Raw genomic sequence first — 23,898 nt, 5'->3', positions numbered from 1 at the left:
TTAAACTTAAATCACAGCGGCGTCCATCTATGAGGAATGAATGTACGCTGTTAGCCAATCATAGCAGTGGGCGTTTACTTTTGAGTCTACAATCCGCCACACCTATTCAAACAGAGTCTTCTGCACAGGAGGAAGGACAATAGCCTATTACTTCTAAATGATGTTTTCTGATGTAAAAATCTCAATAACATTATAAGTGGACCACAGAGAACAGTACAAATTTAAAAAAACAAAAAAACAAAGACAGTTCATGACCCCTTTAAGGTCCATTTGATAATGTCATACATATAGTTTTCAAAATCATTCTAAATGTAAAAGAGTAGAGTTCACACCATTATATACAAACTATAACAATAACGACACAAAGGAACATTGTGCATTGGTGTGGACGCTGATTTAGTTTTTATTTCTTCTCTAACGCAATCACTGGTGAGTGAAATCTAAAAAATTTTTCAATTATTGTAAGCCAGTGGCATTATAGACATTGTTTAGTCACCTAGTGCAAAATTTTGTCACGCATGCAAGTGGTTTCCTTGCAATGTAGAGGGTTGCATTGTTTGATGATTATCATGGTTTCTTACCTCCAAAGAGCTCATAGACAGTGTGGAGACAGTCTCGCTTTTAGACATCATCCCAGAGTTCCCAGAGTCCCCTTGCTCACATGTGGTTGTCATCTGGGACTCGCTGGAGATGTTCTGCACTGTCTGCACCGGGGAATCCCTTTCTGAGCAGGAAACGCTGACTCGGTCGGTAGGAAGGCTTTTCAACCCGAAGCCTGGCACAGGATCGGTGCCAGCGGGGTTGGCCAGGTGGATGAGCCTGGTCTGGGGTAACTGTTCAATGCTGATGTTGTACTTGGTTGCTTGGTCGTCCTTACCGCCCTTTGCGGGCCTAAGGGTGTTGTTGTTATTGGGCAAGAGCACGTAACCCTGACCCGACCCTCCTCCGCCGCCTCCTCCTTCGGGACCGCTGCTGTCTCCCGGGGCTCCGTCAAGTTGTTTGAACAGCTCGCCATCACAGATGTAAATAGATTTAGCTCCGGGTAGCTCTGTACTGACCCCGGCAATGCCGCCTTTGTCGCGACGCATGGTGAGAGTGTGGCTGGCGTAGTCGGCGACGTTTTGCAGGTGAACCTTAGCCATGCTCGCAGGAAGGGTGTTGAAGTTGGAGCCTTTTTGTACCGTGATCTGTTGTGAAGCTACCTTCTCTTCACCTTGTTGGGAGGGACGCTTTAGGGTGCCTGCGAATCAGAGAGAAAAAGCCTTAGTAAGTGAAACGAGATCACAGTAGAGAAAACGCATGCTGGTTTGATAGAGCGCTGCTACATTTAGCTGAACTTTCATCAGCTCATATTATGACGTAATTAATTTAAATAAAACTTTGCTGAATCATAAGAATAATACAGTCTGTTAACAAAACAAAGACCAGCAGATGCATCTGACTGCAAAGGGCCTTGAAAAGCTGTAGTAATCGGTGCTTCCGTGTTCCATTTTAACCTTTTCATTACATTTTAGTCATTAAACATCTTATCTAATCAGTTAAATTTAATCAATTTTTAAACAATATTATTTTTTAATTTACAATAAAATATTGCATATATATATATATATATATATATATATACTTTGTATATTTGTAGCAATAGCCAACAATACATTGTATGTGTCATAATTATCGATTTTTCTTTTATGCCAAAAATCATTAGGATGTTAAGTAAAGATTATGTTCCATGAAGGTGTTTTGTAAATGTCCTGCTATCAAAACTTAATTTTTGATTAGTAAAATGCATTACTAAGAACTTCATTTGGACAACTTTAAAGGCGATTTTCTTAATATTTCATGTTTTTTTTCAAATAGTTGTATCTCTGCCAAATATTGTCATATCCTAACCACCCATACATCAATCAAAAGCTTATTATTCAGATGATACTGATGTATAAATCTCAAAAAATTGACCCTTATGACTAGTTTTCTGGTCCAGGTTCACATTTTATTGTTCAATAGTAATATATTTCTATCATAATTTCTTCGAGTTAACCAGACTTTTTTTTTTTTTTTTTTTGCAGATTGCGATTACGTACCAATGGTTATATTTTTTTCCAAATAAAATAGTGAAATGCTGATTAAATCGCAAAAAGTGATAAATTCATAAGATGGCAGACGAATGTCAAACACACAGCGAGCGGCATGCGACAAAAAATAAATATTTACTGATGCTAGTCCATATTGCACTTTGAATTTTATTAATTTTACAGGCCTACTTTTGATTTATTAATCCAAAATTTGCCAAATTCTGTGACATTTGGTGCTATTAAATGAATTCTATTTTTATGCCTGGTTTCTGCAAGTGTGCCCAAGTTTCTAGCATCTCAGAATTTATAGGTCCCTAATGATGAAACTTGGACCTTACAGTAGAGCAGTTTTATGAACTAAAGAGTTGAAATGGCAGACAGCGAATATGCTAATGAAATAGATAACATTTAAACTTTAAACAGACATATTCTAAAGATTGTTTTGATATGAAAATAAAGGAGTAAATACACAAAGGATCAAGGATTAATATTTTGATTTTCCCATGAGCACTGGCAAGCAAATTGCACATTTAGTGAACTGGCAGGTAATAACTGACTACATGACAAAAGGTCAGTGGAAAATAGGAGCAAGCAAAGTTGAAATTGGTCGAACTCTGAGGGGTGCATTACAACGCTTCGCACAATAATGCAGCCAAGAATTAAACTTTAGCTTTAGCAAGTCATGTGAAAATGCCTTCAGAGCAACTAACTGAAGGAAGGCTGATTGAAGGCTTAGTTTTTAGTCCTTCACACTTCAAAAAAGCAAAAAATATCACATCACAAGTCTCTATTTCCAGATGCTAGCTTGATATGTCGTCTTGACAAATAATCAGAATCCCATTTCCGATAGATATCAGAGAAGAAAGCTGCTATCTGATAATGAAATGTCGGGAGGGACTTAATTAGGACAGGCCGGCAGATCTGAGGCACGGGAGGGGAACAGACAAGTCTATTTATCTGCATTTTGCTTCTCGCCCGCTATCATATCGTGTTCTGAATCTCCTTGAAGAAAATGCATTATGTGGCCTGTAAAATGGCACTCATATCTTGTATAAACCTCTTAGAGGGATGTCACAACAACTTTAAGTGACCGGTGGAGCGTACGTTGTGAGAGACTCACCTGATCGGCAAGCCATGTCCACATCCTTTTCAAAGTCGGTCTGGAGAAAACAATGCGAATGAGATGTTTTAACCACAAATTTTATACTTAGTGTAACAGAAATACAGAAATGTGGTCTCAATTCACCATCAGCTGAGCATGGCCGTTCTGGAAAGATCCACCAGAGTCACCGTTTCCATCTTCTTGACGATCAACAACACGACACTTTACTGCCTCTTGAACCTAATTGATTGTAAAAATCATGTTTAAGTATTTAATTTGCATCTAAAATTTTAAAGTACAACGATATTAGACAGGTTCTCTAACCTCTCTGCGTAGGATGCAATGCACCATCACGATAACGAACCCCTCGAGGGAGTCAAAGACGGCAAAAAGGATCTGAAACAAGGCTGAACGGCGGTCAGTGATTGCCAAGACCGCCGACATCCAAGTAAGAGCCAGCAGTGGCAGTACAACGCAGGAGCTCCACAGCGACGCCCTACAGGAGAGGAGCAGAATTACAATAAGTGACCGTTTACATCACCATTGGCATACAAACTGACAAAGAGGGCAAAGCCAAAGGATAAGCCTCTGTTTTGAAGTGACTTTAGTTGATGTTTAGAAATTTCTTAAAGAACTAATTAATATTTATTACACATTTTATTGATTTCTTGGATGTCTGAGGAGTGTTTTACAAATATGAATGTGGTATTGCACTAAAAAGCATTGCTATACGAATACACAGATCAATACAGTGTTCAATATGAGCTAGAGTTGCCCTTTTTGTTGATTACACTCTGAACAATATCAATATAGCGGTACTCAAAACATGTAGGTTCAATCACAGTTCAAAACATATGTGAACAGGTGCAACAGGTAAAAATAAGCCAAAAGAAAAATAAAAAAGGAGCAATGGACTATGAAAAAAAGGAAGACATATGAGAGGATGAAAGATGAAGGAATGTAGACATTTCAGTGGTCTTTAGAGAAGAACTCTCCCCTGATCATGGATTTGGAGGAAGGGCCAGCATGCTTAGCAAGTCCTACATCTCACTATTTTTACTATTTTATTCCTTTTTTTAATATTTAATTTTTTTGTTTCTTTTTAACGCACCAACAAACACACACTCTGACAATCACTCACACACACGCCAGAAAAAGCTCATATAAACACAAAAAAGAGTGCAGTGGCTACACTGTTGGGAGAAATAATTCATTTTTTTGATATACATAAGGGATTTACAATAGATGTCTTTCATGAACAGATACACAGACCCTATAAAGATATGTACATAACTGTAGTACTGTGTCCTATAAACCTTTCATCTGACATTCTGTACACAAGCACTGCTAACCGCAAATGTAGTCTACCTCAAACACATACTATGGTAAAACCTCATTGACCTTTAATCCTACTCGTCTGCTGAGGTATGTTTACAAATAGCTGCAATTCACCAGCAAAATATATATGAATATATATTGTAGGTTGCATGTTTCTAACCTCTCTTATTGCTTCTGAGCTGCCGCCACATAAAAAAATAAAATAAATAAAATAAATCCTACGCATATTCACGTATATTAATAAATGGCTGGTCTACTTTATCTCACATTGTGGAGTGAAACGCCTGGCCAGTTCCAGCAATAGGCTAATGACAGAGACCTGATAAACATGGCTCACTGCAGTCTCACAGTCAGATAAGCCATTCTCGACATGGCTGCTATTAATAGCCCTTACAAAAATATCAAGGCATACCATGGCAACCATAGTTTCCACCAAAATACCACAGAGTTCATCCAAAATACCATAGAGTTACTGTCACTACAGAATATTTGGCCACCACTGAATCACAACAGAAATGGGGGGAAAAATGCAAAGAGATGCAGAAAAAGTCCATTAATGTTTTAATGATACAGCATAAAAATATATATATTTCGAAGTTGAAAGAAAAACAAAGATAATTGGGGGACATTTTACAAGAAAACACTATTTCAGCATTTCTTCTTTGAAATTCCACATTAATTCAGTGAGTTCTCTTTCTAATTATTTGTGTAATTTAATAGCAATTTGAGTGAAAACTGTTTATACATGTTTATATATATATATATATATATTACAAGATTTCTTGTTAGCAGTATATATAATATATAGTATGTGATATAAGCTAATTCATTTGAATGATACCAGCTGAGATGTAAGTACATGTTCTTGAATTATTATTTATCGGAAGTTTTTTGTAAGTATTACTTATACTGTTATGGTATGCTGTCATATTTTAAGCTTATTTTATTTATTTATTTATTTTTTATTGTTAAAGTTTTTTTTGAAGGTTATTTTTTTGGGTTTTAAGAATTTATGTCCTTTGTCATTTTTTATATTTCTATTTTAATTCTATTGTATCATTTATTTATTTATTTTTTATTGCAGTTTTAGTTTTGGTAATTATAGTACTTAAACTTGTTTCAGTTAGTTGCCAAGGCAACATTTTCGATTTATAATTTTCATCTAATATTTATATTATTTTTTATGTTAAATAAATATTAAATTAGTGGGAAAACATGATTTTTTTTTTTTAAGTATAGTGATTGAACAATATGAGATTTTAAATGTCTGATATCTAATATTGATAATAATTTTTCATATAAGTAATAAAAAATAAAAGTAAATAAAAATTAAATTAGCAGGATATGAGTTTTCAAATGTCTGATATGCAGTAAATACAATATACAGTACGTGATATAAGCTTATTCATTTGAATTATACCAACTGAGATGAAAATAAATGTGCTAAAATCGGAATATTACAAGTTTTTTTTTTTTTAATAAGTATTACTATTATAGTATTTAATCATATTTTATTTACCAAGCATTTTTTTACATTTTAAGACTTTATTTTAGGTTTTAAGAATGTTATATCCTTTGTCATTTTTTAAAAAAAAAATATTTCTATTTAGCTTTAATTTATTGTATTTTATGGCACCTTTAGTTTTGGTAATTGCAGTACTTATTTCTTATTTTTACTTTTCTAGTACTTATTTCAGTTAGTTGCCAAGGCAACATTTTAAATTGACATTTTTCATCTAATATTTATTTGACTTTTTAAGGCCTTAATTCAATTACAGAAACCCATTAGTCTTAATTACCAATAACAACAGTGAATATTTACTAGAAATATCTGAAAGTGCCAATGCATCTGTCAAAATGCATTCTCAAAATGGCCAAATACTGGCTGATTTATAGGTGATAGATGATGCCTAGATGATTTATTGATCTATCAGTAATCCAATAACTAGTAGATCATAGTGCCAGCAACACCAAGGCCATGGGTTTGAATCCCAGGGAATTCACATACTGAATGCACTGAAAGATATTTTGAATGAAAGCATCTGCCAAACGCCTAAACGTAATTAAACGGAACTAAAACTACACTACTTTGACAGAAATTATGGTTACCATGGTAATCTCTAGATAGGAACTGTCTGGTCAAACACGCTTGCACACTCGCACAAACACACACATACAGGATGAGCTCCTATTGCAATCTGCATGATTTAGCATTGCGACAACATAAAAGCTCTGTCTCTGCTGATCACTTTTGACATAACAGCTAAGTAGCAATAGCAGGGTGAGGGAAATGAATGGGGGAGGAAACCAGAAAAGGAAAAAGAAGGGTGAGGTAAGAAATATGCAGAAAGAAAGGCAAAAAAAGAACCGAAGGCAGAGCATCAAAGAGTTGATAAATAATTAGCGGGACTAACATGGCGTTACTGGTAGCTGTGGTGGAAACGTCAGCCGACGAGATAACTCCGCACTTGGCACATTTGAGCGTCATATTGTACAGTGGCACTGTCATCTGACTGCAAAGTCAAATCAACACACTGAAATACACATGTACGCTTACATATAACCACACGCACGCTCTCGCACACACACACAGAGACACATACACCTATATACACGCAGAAACTAGCAGGCCACAGAATCCCCTTCCAGCTCTCACTCAGGGCAGATCACTGTCAAGGCTTTGGGAAGAGTGCGGGAATGATGGAAATGATGCCGTCACGTTATTTCTAAACAGGCCTGATTGAACATGTGGGACAAAAAAAGGAACTCTATATGCAGTGCACGTATGTATAGATTACCATCATTTATGTCCACTGACAGTCTATGTAAAATGCTACATGATTAGATTTTGATTCTGTCATATCAATGACATCAAAATCTTCTTTTGCATTAGTATGCCATATGGAATTTGCTTGATTTAGGCTGCGAGCAGTTTATCCGTCCCACTCTGCATCTGTCTTTGGGCCCTGGAGAGAGACATGGGAACTCGAAAAAGCTGGCTGATAAACATACACACAAACATTCATGCGTGTTGACAGCCGGAGATCGTGCGTTCACAGACTCGAGCTAAATCACGGTCATTTTAGGAGACACATTAAAGTCATCCACAGCCATAACTGTCAATATCGAACTCTTGAGTATATGTGTGTGGCTTGTTTTGTTTTAATAAACTGCAGCATACAATCATATTTGACATTTGAGTACAGCATACAACCGTATTTGAGATTTTGAAAATATGCTTCTAGGATCTCAAATGCATTTCAATATTTGCAGATAGCTAACGAAATGTGAAAAATATGCAAAATATGCATTCCATTATCAGAAAATAATAATAAAAATAAAAATAAGAGAAGCTGCATTGTTTAGCATTGTCCAAAAAACAAAACACAAATACTACTGTTCAAAAGTTTAGGGTTGTTAAGATTCTCTTTCTTTCTTTTTAAAGAAATCACTTATGCTCACCAAGGCTACATTATAAATAAATAGTACTATTGTGAAATATTACAAGTCTTCTATTTTAATATATTTTAAAATAAAATTTATTCCTGTGAGAGCAAAGCTGAATTTTCAGTATCATTACTTCAGTCTTCTGTGTCACATGACCCTTCAGAAATTATTATAAGGGCCATTCTACAGAATTGTTGCAAAGTTGAAATCATCATGAAAAAAATGTCTCTTTTTCCACAATTTTTGTATGAATGAAAATTGTATAATATCTAAGGTACACATTTCTAGCAGCAACAAACATTGTGCAGCAAATTCTCATATTGTATTTTCAGAAAGTTTTGGAATATTTGACCTCTCCCCAAATTTGTCACTACCGAAACCTATTAAGGCCTTTTACGACTTTGCTAACATCTTCCTTGTAAATATATTTTTTGCTCTTTTATTAAAAGTTTTCAGAGGTAAAGCAATACCAATTACAATCTTAACAATATTTTAAGTGTGAGTTACGAGATTTGTTGCATTTTTAATTTAATTTTTCTTTGTAAAAAGCATAAAGTTAACAATACTGATTTCAAAGTTAAGGATTCATTTGTTTGAACATACATTGAACCAAACACTATCATAAAATCTGACCTGATAATTCAGTATACTTTATTTTTGACAAAACACCCCTTGTTTCGGTAGTGACAGTAATGTTAACGTCACACTTTAACCTCAGAATGACCACAGAATTTTAACCCACATACTAAAACACTACTAAAACTAGTAAAAAGATATTTAAAATACTACAAATCTGCATAAATGTACTAAAATTTTGTTTATTTCCCACAAATAAAAGATTATGTGCTCCCTTTTGACACTACTGAAACGATGACATGTTTCGGTCGTGACTGTTTCGGTAGTGACAGTTTTAGATGTTTTTGATGCTAATTAGCACATGGTTAGCTATAAAAACTAAAAGTTACTCACAGATTTTCACACTGGTGACCACATTTACCTCAAAAACTTGTAGCTATGGGAGGACACAGGAATATGTCCTGATCATAAATGTAGGAGTGTAGTTAAAATCAGTTTCAGCCAATGGACTAAAACATACACTGTTTCGGTAGTGACATGAAAAAGCGGGACACATTTTTTTAACATAAAGTTTCATAATTTACAAAGAAAAATTTACAAAGAAAAGGATATTTTTAAAAACAACAATGGAATAAAATGCAAAAATTATTGTAATATTATTTTCCTAAGTTGAAATTTAGGGGACAACCACCTCCCAATTGCAAGTAGCCACTAAATGATGATTTTATATGTATTAAGCCTACTGATATTTTAAGTGCTATTGTGGGTTTCAATAGATTAATTGAAGGATCTTAGTAAACATCTGAGATTTGAATATTTAAATGCTTTTTAAATGTGTTTTTTGGTTGTGGGAGAGCAGTTTGCACCAGTTCTGTAGAATGGCCCATAATATGCTTAATTGGTTAACAAGAAACATTTCTTATTAATACAGTTGAAAATGGATGTGCTGCTCAATATTTTTGTAGGAAATAAATGATATGACAAATAAAAACTTTTGAACGATAGTGTACGTAATGCTGTTGTACACAAAATAGCCACCTGCAAAAAAACAATTAAAGCCATCAGCTTGGCATGGCTGCCCAAACGGATAGGAAGTTGTTTCTGCTACTGGCAGACATGTAGATTAAACCCCACATAATGTAAGAAATTCAATTCCAAGCAAAAGGCCAATGCGACCAATAAAACCTCACTAGAGGCAGTGATATTAAAACGCAATCAGCATTTTTTTGAATTACATGCTAGTCCTTGTGGAGTAGGAGAGACTTCAAAGACTGAGCTGATATGATCCTTTACCAAATATTAACACAAAATTTCTCATTTATCTTTTGTTTTGACTTGCCGCAGGTAGTAAAGCAATGCAAAAATTCTTGATGACAGCCACAACAATTGTTAAAATGCACTTTGATATTCTAAAATGGAAGAAAATGGCAAAATTTACAGGTGCACAGAGACTATCCAAAGTGCTACTCCTGCAATAGGCGTAATTAACAGCAGCACTTATTAATTAGGCTAATGAAAAATGCTGTGTTTAAGAACAAGGGCGAGGGAGGGAGGAAAAAGGAAAGAAAAAAAATCCTCCCTCTAAATCTAATTCACCCTTCCCATCTATCAGCACCAAACAACGACAGCCAGCCTTGAGTTAATCGGTTTCTGCGGAGAACGCAATGCGGCTGGAAAATACTCAAGCAAACATGTTGATAAGAGTTTCGGAATTGCAAAAATACTTCCCATTATTACTTAAGCACAAACAGAACTCTGACTTTCCAAAATGTCCAGACAATGAAATCCACATACAAGCATTCTTTTGCACACTTCCAAACACACACAGACTCACAGAACTAATTTGTGGATCCACACAAGAATCACAAAACTGAATCTAAAGCTATTCTAAATCTAAATTTATAATCTAATGCACATTTAATCTAACCAGCATGCTTCCATCAGAATTATTCAGAAAATTGACAGTCCTAAAAGCCCATTATGATGGCATCAGGCAAATTTAAGCACTAATATAAGACTGTGTACAGGGTATTGTGGGAGACGGGTGGACGGACCTGCATCTCAGCCAATCAGTGGCGGGTGGGCGGGGCAGAGAGGAGAGCCCTGAGTGTGAGCGAGGGGATGCTGTGGTAACTCTGATACAATGTCTCAAAGAGCACAAAAACAAACACAATCGATCAGAGAGATCATAGCAGAGGCAAACACAACATAGCTGAAATGAAATAATCATAATAATAATCCAAAAACACAAAGGAAAGATAAGGACCAGGGAAAGAAAACAGTCGGATGCGAAAATGATGCCAGTAAGGGCACGCGTCAGCCTGCAGGCAGTGGAGCACAGCCCAGAAAAGGAAACACAGACAGTCAATCATGAGTCATAACATGAGCAATATTCGTCTTCTCTGTAATAAATCTCGGGCCACGTTTCTGCTGTAAAGCCTGATTGGTAGAAGGCATGTGAATCTTGGAAGATTAACAATTCCAGTGTGTAATTGATGGTCCATGGCACGGAGATGGACAGCGTACGATTGTGGAACCCTTATAATGAGGTCTATAATAACAATTCGCGGTTCATACTTCAGCTTCAATGACATTTAACTCACACGACTGAAAACTTGTCAAAATCAATGGATATAAAATGAGAAATTCGCTCAGCCTGAGTGCTATTGATCAGACGCATGAAGCTGACGTGTTATGTCAGATTTCCTTTGCCGGCTCCTTTGCGACTGCCCCTCAAATAAACATTTCACACACAGAAACATGACACACAGCTTTGTATCAAGATGCACAGCAACACCTAAAAATCAAGAGAAGCTGGAGAAATGATTAAGCGACACATGGCAAATCACCAACGGAAATGTGAAAGAAATGCAATGGGTGAGCAGAAATGTCATCTTGCTTTTGACGGGACCAATAACCAGTCCTTTGCGATCTCTTCCCCTCTCTATTGAAGAAAAAAAGTCGTTTTTCTGCTTTTATGCACAAACCTTGCTAATTTTGATTACTTATTTATCTGTACAACAAGAAAAAAACTACTAGCATGGGGTTAGAGAAACTCAAGATTTAGCTTCTGAAAACAATCAGATTTTAAAGATCATTTTTTGGTGGTCCTTCTGGAGAGGGGAGAGATGTTATGAAAGGTCTGGCCAATGAATCTCTTTCTCAGAGCTGGTTAGAGGTCAGCCAATGAGATGAATGAGTGCTGTGAGGCATACCCGGCCCTCTCCTTGAGTTTCATATCAGTTATGCCATCTTTAGACACCAGTTTGTTAAAAACCAGAATCCCGATAACCATGTTAACCTGGTGAAGAGAGAGGAGAAAGGTGAACATGTGCATATTAAGACTAGTAGATCAGTCTCACAATGTTTGTATAACTTTAACTTGTGGTTTTGTTGTTTTTTAATTTGTTTTATTTAAATGGATGGTTTACCCAAATATGAAAATTCTGTCATTAATTACTCACTCTAATGTCATTCCAAACCCGTAAGACCTTCGTTCATCTTCGGAACACAAATTAAGATATTTTTCATGAACACTACATAGACAGCAAAGCAACTATTTTAATGATGTCCTTACTACCTTTCTGGGCCTTGAACGTGGTAGTTGCTTTGCTGTCTATGCAGGGTCAGAAAGTTCTCGGATTTCATCAAAAATATCTTAATTTGTGTTCAGAATATGAACAAAGGTCTTACGGGTTTGTAATGACATGAGGGTGAGTAATTAATGACAGGATTTTCATTTGTGGGTGAACTATATAAAAATATCCAAATATGTGACCCTGGACCACAGTACCAGTTTTAAGTAGCACAAGTATATTTATAGCAATAGCCAAACATACATTGTATGGGTCAAAATGATCGAGTTTTCTTTTAAGCCAAAAATCATTTGAATATTAAGTAAAGATCATGTTCCATGAAGAGATTTTGTAAATTTCTTACTGTTTTTTTTGATTAGTAATATGCATTGCTAAGAACTCATTTGGACAACTTTAAAGGTTATACATAGATTTTTTTGCACTCTCAGACTCCACATTTTCAAATAGTTTAATCTCTCTGCAAATATTGTTCTATCCTAACAAACCATAAATCAATGGAAAGCTTATTTATTCAGCTTATTTATTTAGATTATGTATAAATCTTTCAAAAAATGTACCCTTGTGACTGATTTTGTGGTCCAGGGTCACATATGTTGTTTTACAAGCTACTTCTGCACTAGGATTGTAATAAAAACAATATTTCAGGAGTCAATTTCCAAATATACACCTTAAATTTTAAGTTGTAATATTAATATTAAAGTCTTTTGAACAATTAAAAATCAGCTACTGAGAGATGTTTTGATTAAACTGCAAGAGAATGACATTTCTTATGAGACTCTATAGATAATTCACCATTACATTGTCTGACAAAATGAAATCTGTTATTGAATAAAATAGATACCGCTGTAATCCATGTTAATATAGTCTAAGCCCAGATCTCGTTTAATTAATCTGCAGCGGTGTAATGACTATTATGTCCACACTTGGCACACTTAGCATATGCTGCGTTTAAACAGAGCTACTAAAACACATGTTCGCTGGATGTTATGTTCTGGGGTTATGAGAATAAAATCTGGAACTGTCTGCAATCTCATTCACAAGTGCTTGTAGTGGTTTATTTGTTGTAAAATTCTATATTTGGGTGCAGTGATGCTAGCAACATTAAACACTGAGTCTGGAAATGAGGGACAGAATATTTCTGCGAATAAATCAAACGGAGAGAGAAATTATACCAAGACGACAGCAGCAGCTGGTCCCACAAATGCGTACAACAGTCCGCCTTCCAGAGACAGCCAGCAACTAACACAAAACATAAGAGTGGAAAAGAAAGAGGGAGCGAGAGCAAGAGAGACAGAAGAAAGAGACCAGAGGGAAAGAAAAATCAGTGATGTGGTTGTCAGATAATGTGGTTGTCATTAGTTATTTTTAACATTTTAAAGTGTCCACTTGATAAATGCAATGCAGGGACAGACTGGCTACTAAAAACACAAGAACTTACACTACCAGTCAAAAGTTTTTGAAAAGTAAGATTTTTAATGTTTTTTTAATGTTCTTTTTTAAAAAGAATTCTCCTCTGCTCTCCAAGCCTGCATTTATTTGATCCAAAATACAATAAAAACAGGAATACTGTGAAATATTTTTACTATTTTAAATAACAGCTTTTTTTATTTATTTTAAAATGTCATTTATTTCTGTGATCAAAGCTAAATTTTCAACATCATAGTTTTCAATGTCACACGATCCTTCACAAATCATTCTAATATGCTGTTTTCATTTAATATTATCAATATTAAAAACAGTTGAGTACATTTTTTAGGATTCTTTGATGAACAGAAAGATCCAAAGATCAGCATTTATCTGAAATTAAAAACTTTAGTTACATTATACATTATACCATTCAAAAGTCAGTACATTTTATTTTGTGAAGAAACTCTTTAAAATGTAAAAATATTGCTGTTCAAAAACTTTTGACTGGTAGTGTATATACGCAAAAATAGATGACTGATCAACTTTATCATAATCATGCTTACTAGTTAACAGTGCCATATCCCTTTGCCTTGGTGAATCCAACAGAAATTGCTACAACGAGAGCAGGTAAACCTATAAAAAAGGGAACAGTAGAGAGAGTAGTTAAGTACTTAACACTCACATCAAGATGTTTAATTAAATTCAATCAAATTTCATGGGTCTTTTTTCCAAAGAAACAGATTGTAAATGAAGATACAAGCCTAGAAAATACAAGACAAGCCTCACCCCAACCAAGGCAGAGGAAACGCTTGCGTATGATGCGGTTTCTAAGACGGCCAGTCACAGCCATGTAAGACTGCCATGCCTCCGTAAGAACCCAACAGAAAGAGGACAGGAAGAAGAAGTGTAGAAATGCAGCCACAAGAGTACAAACAACCTAAGAGCAAGACAATAGTAAGAGAGAAAGAAAGACAATCCATGCATCAAGTAAGGAAGGAGAAAAGAGGAAGATCATGAACATTTTGTTGTAGATTAACGGTTTTATCCATTTATTTGTGTTTGTTTGGCCATACCTTGTTCCGTGTCTGAGTTTGTCCGATGAGTATGAGTGCATTGGAGGAGATGATGGACAGACAAAAGTTGATGAGGATGACAGAGCGTTCTGAGCGGATGTACCTGAAGAAAAACACATAGAAACACTGAGCCAATACATCTGAATGACGTCTACTGCTCGCTTCCATTCAGCCACAATGCTTTCAATAGACAGACACATAAATGGAACCTGAACTGATGTATAATTTCAAGCGGCGACCAAGATGTGACACTGACCAAGTGAAAGCATCTGTACAGATCATTAAAGCACAAGATGCAAAGGAGGAAAAAGCATGGTGAAATAAAAAAAAAGAAAGAAAGAAAAAAGAAAAAAAAAAAAAAAAAAAACTTTAAATATATTTTGTACGAAAAAATTAGGATTTTTAAATGCAAAAAATAAGTATAAGTAAGGATCTTTAATACAGTATATTTTTAAATGGTTTTGAAAGAAGACTGCATTAATTGATCAAAAACAGTAAATTAATGAAAAAAACAAAACAAAATGTAATATATTACTTTGATGCAAAGCTGAAATTTCAGCATCATTAATGCAGGCTTTAGTGTCACATGATCCTTCAGAAATCATTCTAATATGCTGATGCTGATTTTATTTTAAAAAAAATGACAAAATAATTCAAAAATGTGCACTGGCCATGAACAAAGCTGTTACTGGAACTGACACTAGAATGACCACTTTTGTTAATTGCCCAACTGAGAACAATTATTGGCATTAAGCTGATCAGTATTTCACGAATAACCACACTGAATAGTAAATAACAACATGACTTGTTTAGAATTTCATCATGTCAAACAACTGAATTGAATCTCAAACTCCAAAGCAACCCAAAGCTTTATACACAAATATGTGTCGCTGTCCATGGTGCTGAAACCCCATTGCATCCCATCAACATCTAAGAGTTTCTTAGCCAGATTGTGTTTCATCAGCGGAAGATCTTGCTTACCTCCAAACGGACACATAGATGATGATGAGGAGGAGCAGGGTGAGGGACGAGACCCCGCAGCCCACGATCAGAGTCACAGATGGAAGCTGGGTCTTATCCATGTTCTGTCAAGACAAAAAATAAATTCAGTTAGCGCTCACAGATGCTAACGGTGCATCAGGCTAGCCGCCTGCTGTCCTCCATGCGTTTCTGTGCAGAAGAGAGCTGGGCTGCTGTCCGTGTGGCTCCGGCTACGGAACAAGGTGAGATGAAGGTCACACGGCTGATACTGAGGACTGAGCTATCCAGAGGGCACAGCAGAGAGCTATAGAATAGCACCCTATGACTGCTTCTAATGACATACAGACAACCGGAAAAGCAAAATGCCTGACGCTGTGAATTACTCATACAGTGATTGTGAACCAAAAGCCTCAAATGTAACACATTTGCAGGCTTGCGCAACCATTGTCTTGGTTGCCATGGTGATGTGGTGGAGAAACAGCGGCCACTGCAGTGGTGTACGCAGCATTAACTGTACCATAGGTGTGAGTAGTGAAAGCCAGTGTGTGTTTGTGAATATCTGCATTCCTTGCTCAAGACTTACGCTGATATAATGCACGACTGTTAAACATTGTAAATGTGGTACAGCAGAGTTAAGGATGTCCATGGGTGCTACGCATTCTCAGAGGTGTGGACTTCTCACCTTAAGACCAAAACACACAGACTTACACTTACACACAAAGATAATTGGTTGAGTTTATAGCCTGTCTTGTCTCCAGGTTTAATGTGCACACAGGGCCAAGTTAATTAAATCCCTCTGATTAATCTGCACTGCAGTGAGGTCCCCACTGACAATCAAGAAAGAAATGCATCCTCTGAGACTAAGTTTGTCTTCTCCTAGCCAATCAAACACTTGACTAAGCCTAAGCTGTGGAAGACAGGCTAGTACTCAGAACAACCGCTATCGAACCAAGGGAATTATTTAGTTCATCAGCGCAGAGAGAGACTCATAGGAAGCTGGGAACGGAAACTATCAAATATCAAGTCTCGTCAGTTTTGAAAACGTTTTATAGCTAATTGCGAGACAGCAGGGAAAAGAAGGCTTGGAAAGTCATTTCTGGAAAGTTGGTGCACTTATACTTCATTTGCTTCATTTGAAATTTGTTCGGTTTTGTAACAATTTAGGCCTGTATGCTACCATTGGTGTCAGGACAAGAAGACATAAGAGGAAATTTGCCAACATTTAAAACTAAATTTTTAATTGTGTTCAGCCAATATTCAAAAATATAATTGTTTCTTTTTTTTTCAGAATTTTGATGTTTATATAATATGTATACATTAATATATGTATGTATATAATACACACACACACACACACACGATTCATTGCGATTAATCGCATCCATCTATCTATCTATCTATCTATCTATCTATCTATCTATCTATCTATCCATGCAGCACACACATATATATTATGTCAATGCAAACTTTTATTTTCAATGTAATTAATCGCAATTAATCGCAATTAATCACGATTAATCATTCAACAGCCCTAACAATATCTATCTGTCTATATATATATACACACACACGCAGCACACACACATATATTATGTAAATGCAAGCTTTTATTTTTGATGTGATTAATCGCAATTAATCGCAATTAATCATGATTAATCATTCAGCAGCCCTATCAATATCTATCTGGCTCTGCAATAATGGGTAAACACATAACTGTTAAGCCACAATGTACTTGAAAATGCATGGTTGTTATTTAAAAAGCCATTAATTAAACAGTACATTCAATAAGTACTAAGGACATTGGTCTAACCATTATAAATATTTTAAAACTTGTATGCAAATGAAGTAAGACTGCACAAACACAAATAATAGACTTGCAAAGGCAATACTGAATCCTGTACAAGTGACAAGCAAAAAGATGATGGCCTACCTCAGAAGAATGTACTAACATGAAACATCTCAACACAGCGTGCGGTTTCTTTTTCTCGCCATCTTCACTGACCCATATTTAGGAATGATGTATTCAGAGCTTCATCCAAGTACAACTGCAGCGTAACTGTGCATTTCTACAAGCTTTAGCTCATAAATATTCAGCCTGGGCAAAACCACATAATTTTTTCTCATCTCAAACTGCGTATAAAGCATAAGACAATCTGACCCATGTAAACCAGAGCCTGGTTCAAAGCTGGAAACATCTGTAGAAAGACTGGCATGTGATTAAAATAGCTGCAGTGTACTATCTCCCTTTATTTCTTTTTTTTTTCTCTCTTTCCATGTGCACTGCAGCTGACTGTATAGTCACTCAGAATGTGGGAGGGAAAGAGAGGAAAGGAAGTGTTTCTCTGGCTCTTTATCATTCTGAAGCTGTAGGATGCTAGTTGCCAGCGGAGGGGCCGTTGGATGGGCCATTTTGAGGTGGCAAGTGGAGCTGCAGGAATAATTAGCGGCATAGCAGTGGGGGTCTGGAGCGAGAAGGCTAGAGAAAAAGAGAGACAGACAGGGAGTGGAGCCAAGGGGAGGAGCGGTCCTCCCTTCTGCTGGCACACGGCTACACAAATGAAATCCCCACAATATGCTTCCCACGAGGCATGGAATGAGCTAACTGCGACACTCCCTTATTCCACGTCCATCTGACCAGGTAGAGCGGGACGGGCAGCCATCATAAGGCGAGCCATTAGCATACAGCTATAGCTCTCTGGATCATTATGAAGAAACATGAAGATCATGCGGTTTTTACACACACATCCATGACAGCAAACAGCAGCATGTAAATGCACACAAGAGGCCTGTAAAACACTGAGAAAATGTGTATAGTGTAAACTGGATTCAAGATGGAGCTCAGTATGTCCTAAAAACATTGCTTGAATGAACTGTGACATCAGCCTTGATCAGGATTAAATAAATATAAGCCTATTCACTTTAATGCACTTTCCTGGTTTTATTGCGAATGACCAATCAGTGCACATTGTTTTAAATAAAAATAGTTTGTAGTTCCTCTGAAACGAGTTTCCTTTTTCTGCTGACATAACTTAGGCCGAAAGAACAATTTGATCATTTTAAAGGGGTAGTTCACCCAAAAATGAAAATTCAGGCATTATTTCTCACCTTTATGTCGTTCCAAACCCATAAGACCTTCATTCATCTTCGGAACACAAATTAAGAATTTTTTGATGGAAACTGAGAGCTTTTTCGACCCTGCATAAACAGCAGTTCAAGGCCCAGAAAAGTAGCAAAGGATATAATTAAAATAGTCCATGAGACATTAGTGGTTCAACCTTAATTTTAAGAAGCTACGAGAATACTTTTTGTGTGCAAAGAAAACACACATCTTCTGCGTCGGTTTTTGATGCACGTTCACAAGAGTACCAAGATGCATAAATTTTTGTCTTAAATATCCTGAAAGCTACAGAAGTCAATGGAGTATTCAACTGTTTGGTAACCCAAATTCTTCAAAATATCTTCTTCTGTTGTCAGCAGAAGAAAGTAATTAATTCGTAACTTGAGTCAATTTTTGAGTGAACTGCACATTTAAGCAAGTTAAATGTATTGCAAAAAGCAATTCACACTTCTTGTGGGCATTGGAGAACAGAAATTCCTTATTTCCAATCCAAATGATTCACAAACTGAAGTAGGACCCTACTTTTTGTTCCTTTTTTAGCACTGAACATCATGCTCAACATTAAGCCAGTAAAATGTGTTACAAAAAGCAACACATACTTGTTATGGACTTTTCATAACCCATATTTCTACTTCATGCACAGTAGCCCGTATGTAACGCTGTGATCCTAAATCTGTTTTGTTATGATGTCCCTTTTTCACTTGGTTTCCCAAATCAAAACAGTGTCACAACAGTGACTTCTGTTGCTGAAGCAGCCAATCTGAAACATCTTGGCAGAGCAAATGAGAGAAGACGTGGTCATTGTTTTGGCCAGTAGGGTGTCAAGCTTCCTCTTCCTCTTTTTTTGGGCTCTTTGGCTCATATCTGGGCCAAGCTGCACAAAGAGAGTGTTATAGCGTGTTCTATAGCTTTAAGAACTTCCACTGCCCATGCTGTTTCCACGGCAACTGGTGAATAAACTGCTTCAGAGGCAGTTTCCAGTCTAATAATAACTAATCACACTGAATGAAAATTCCACACAAAGACACGGCCCTTTCTTGCATTAAACCAAACCAAATCCCATCATTTTAAATAAAGACGCTGTTTTAAAGGAAGACATATAGATTCACACAAAGACAACCCTCCAAGGCCCAAATGAACGGATGGTGTGTCATTAAGATGTATGTTTTACACTCATGGAAAGGCCAACAAATCCCTACGCATATTTGAATGTACCAGGAAAATGCATCTGAGGTGTCCACACAGCAAATTCAACATATATGGGAATTTGTATGCTGGTGTGATTTCAACAAAATGCATTTCTTAACAAATAATTGATACTGTGATCTTTAACATTATGTAGGCAGCTATTTTGAACTATTATATTAATAATCACATGCATTTTCTCTGTACAAATATTTAATGTATGCAAATCCAATATGAAAGCCAGCATGTTTCATCCACTGCGTTCTAGCGTTAAACAAACCTAGCAAAACGTTCGTTTTTGTTACAAACATTTGTATATACATTCAGAACACATTAAAGAATAAAACATGTTTTAAATTGTTTGCATTAAATCTGCTGTATGGCTCTGGCATGCCGTGGAGAGGAGGAGAGGGGGGAGTGAGAGAGGGATCTGTTGATACACAATGACAATGACGCCTATGACCAAAAAAAGCGGTACATTAAATCACACATGTCACACAAACGCGTCTTTTGACGTTCTTCGGCATTAAAGGAAATAATAGAAATGGCTCGACTTACCACATCGGGATTGAGGCGTGCTAAAATGGCGAAGGTGGAGAGTCTGTCACACAAGCATTTGGTTGTGCTGGAGTCGACGGGCACGGCTCTACAGCCTCGCGCAGACCAGGAGCCCAGCAACGACGAGCTGCGGAGCGGAGACAGACAAGAGCGCGGAATGAGATCAAATCCCTGCGCGATAAAACAGCTATTTTCTCTAATCCAGCGCACACAGAGCCCGCCGTATGAGAGCCGGAGCGCGAGAAAAGACAGTGAAAAGACAGATGAATGGACGATGTGATGCAGCGCACACCTCTGCTTTCTGCATGGCCAGGTTAGCTGATGTAAAAACACTTGCAGAAATGTAAAAAATAATCATGCCATGAAATAAAATAAAATTAACAAATACTTTTAAGTAGCAAACCATTTATTAATAATAGTCATATTAAAAAGGCATGTATTATTATTATTATTATTATTATTATTATTATTATTATTATGCTAGTCTAAAAACCAGCCGCACATATGCGCATTCTAATCCCTGGGTAAATATCCTGGGTTATCATTCCTGTTTTACACTGGTCGCATTTTATCCTGGGTTAGTAGCAACAGTAATTAATCTTGAGTAGCCAGGTTTCGAATTTTACACTGTACCTTAGTAAATCTCAGTTAACCCCAGCATATTTACCACACTAGGCTAAAAACATTAACTGACAGGACGCGACCAGCATGCGCAAATTAAATATATCCGCATATAAATTCGTAAAGTGTCCTAAAAATTTAGGAAAGCACAAACGAAACGATAAAGTCTCTTAACTGCCGTTAACATGCTAGCGCCACAGTTCAACGCCATTTTCAACGTTCAAAGCGGAAACTAACAAAGCGCGCCAAAGTTTGTAGGCGCTGTACAAAGAACATAAATATTTAATGAGGGAAACGTTGACTCAGTATATGATTGGTTGGTTGTTAATGAACACCACCACGACCACCATTTGTGGATAATTAATGAGCCTTGTGAAATACAGAAAAGCACAAAGGAAACGATTAAGTCTCTTAACTGCGATTAACACCTTAGCGTCACAGTTCAACGCTATTTTTAATGTTCAACGCTGAAAAAAAGCACCAAAGTTTCTAAGCACTGTGCAGTGAGCGTGAATATTTAATGAGGGAAGCGTTGACTCAGAATGTGATTGGCTGTCTGTTGATAAACAACACCATTTGTGGATAATTAATGAATCTTGTGAAATGCAGAGAAACAAAGGAAATGATGAAGTTTCTTAAGTGCCGTCAACATGTTAGCATCACAGTTCAACGCAATTTTCAATGTTCAATGCTAAAACTGAAAAAAAGCAGCAAAGTTTCTAGGCACTGTACAAAAAGCACGAACATTTAATGAGGGAAATGTTGACTTAGTATATGATTGGCTGTTTGTTGATAAAAAAACCATTTGTGGATAAGGAGTCCCGTAAAATGCAGAAAAGCACAAAGGAAATGACAAAGCTTCTTAACTGCAGTCAACACTTTAGCATCACAGTTCAACGCCACTTTCATTGTTCAACGATGAAATAAAAAGAAAAAAGCGTCAAATACGGACATGAATATTTAATGGAGGAAATGTTGACTCAGTATACGATTGGTTGTTTGTTGATGAACAACATGAACAAAATGATGAACATTTGTGGATAATTAATGAGTCTCGTGAAACGTAGAAAAGCACAAAAGAAACGATAAAGTTTCTTAACTGCCACCAACATGTTAGCATCAAAGTTCAATGCAATTTTCAACATTCAAGGCTGAAAATAATAGTGCCAAAGTTTCTATGTAGTGTACAAAAGGCTTGAATATTTAAGAATATTTTATATATTTTAGAACGTTGACTCAGTATATAACTGGTTGTTTGTTGATGAACAACACCACCACCATTTGTGGAAAATAAATGAGTCTCGTGAAACATAGAAAAGCACAAAGCGATGAAGTTTCTTAACTACGGTTAAGTGTTAGTGTTAGCATCACAGTTCAATGCTATTTCCAACACTGGACGCTAAAACTAACAAAATGAGCCAAAGTTTCTACGGGCTGTACAAAGATAATGAATATTTAATGAGGGAATTGCTGACTCAGTATATGATTGTTTTTTTTTTGTTGATGAACACCATATGTGGATAATTAATGTGTCTTCTGAAGTGTAGAAAAGCACAAAGGGAACGATAAAGCCTTTTAACTGCCATCAACAAGTTAGCATCACAGTTCAATGTCATTTTTAATGTTCAATGCTAAAAAAAAAAAAAAAAAAAAAAAAACGTGCCAAAGTGTCTACGCAAAAATCATGAATATTTAATGAGGGAAATATCTGACTTAGTATGATTGGCTGTTTGTTGATAAACAAAACTATTTGTGGATAATGAGTCCGGTGAAATGCAGAAAAGCACAAAGGAAATGACAAAGCTTCTTAAATGCAGTCAACACCTTAGCATCACAGTTCAAGGCCACTTTCAATGTTCAATGATGAAATTTTAAAAAAGCGTCAAATACGAACATTAATATTTAATGAGGGAAATGTTGACTCAGTATACCATTGGTTGTTTGTTGATGAACAACACCATCTGTGGATAATTAATAAATCTCATGAAGTGCAGAAAAGCTCAAAGCAAATGATAAAGTTTCTTAACTGCGTCAACATGTTAGCATCACAGTTAAACGCTACTTTCAATATTCAGTGATGAAGTAAAAAAAAGCGCTAAATACGCGCATGAATATTTAATGAGGGAAACGCTTACTCAGTATATGATTGGTTGTTGATAAACAACACCATTTGTGGATAATTAATGAGTCTCGTGAAACACAGAAAAGCACAAAGGAAAAACGATAAAGTTTCTTAACTGCCGTCAACATGTTAGCATCACAGTTCAATGCCACTTCAGCGTTCAAAGATGAAATAAAAAAGCGCCAAATACGTGCATTAATATTTAATGAGAGACTCAATATATGATTGGTTGTCTGTTGATGAACAACACAATTTTGGTATAATTAATGTTGGATAATTTAATAATGTCGATTGATTGATTGATTACTGTTGTTTCAGTAAAAATATTACTACAGCTTTTTGCATTTCAAAACACAAAATACCATCAAACTACAAAGAATCACTTTGAAATAAAAGTTCCCAAGGGACGGTTTGGGGTAGCCTTTTCACACTGTGTTTAGCCTGCAGCAAGCCTTCCAAGTGAAGTAAAGAACAGTCTCTTTTACCTGTCAAAACTTTGTAAGTTTATAAAGTGTGGAGGAAAAGTGCAATGGAGCAGAGGATGGATATTACACTGGGACATTGAGACCTGGGGTGCAACATGAGGAAAAAAAACAACAAAAAACAACAAAAAACTTCCAAACAGAGCAAAGCGTCTTACGTTTTCTATTTATGACCTACAATCTGTGATGATGTCAGATATGCATGTGATGTCCCACATGT

General features: G+C 36.2%; 1 protein-coding gene across 1 annotated transcript in view; it reads right to left on the bottom strand.

The window, feature by feature from the left end:
* Nucleotides 1-23,898, bottom strand: part of adgrb1a (adhesion G protein-coupled receptor B1a) — a 106,538-nt gene that overhangs the window by 5,789 nt on the left and 76,851 nt on the right. The window contains 11 exon segments of the mRNA XM_051131286.1: nucleotides 582-1,240; nucleotides 3,193-3,232; nucleotides 3,319-3,414; nucleotides 3,499-3,670; nucleotides 11,751-11,836; nucleotides 13,304-13,370; nucleotides 14,102-14,171; nucleotides 14,325-14,475; nucleotides 14,612-14,714; nucleotides 15,593-15,696; nucleotides 20,454-20,580. Coding sequence (XP_050987243.1) covers nucleotides 582-1,240; nucleotides 3,193-3,232; nucleotides 3,319-3,414; nucleotides 3,499-3,670; nucleotides 11,751-11,836; nucleotides 13,304-13,370; nucleotides 14,102-14,171; nucleotides 14,325-14,475; nucleotides 14,612-14,714; nucleotides 15,593-15,696; nucleotides 20,454-20,580 — 1,675 coding nt within the window.

Source organism: Labeo rohita, chromosome 16 (genome assembly GCF_022985175.1).
Source record: "Labeo rohita strain BAU-BD-2019 chromosome 16, IGBB_LRoh.1.0, whole genome shotgun sequence".
NCBI lineage: Eukaryota > Metazoa > Chordata > Actinopteri > Cypriniformes > Cyprinidae > Labeo > Labeo rohita.
This window is presented reverse-complemented; position numbering and strand designations above follow the sequence as displayed.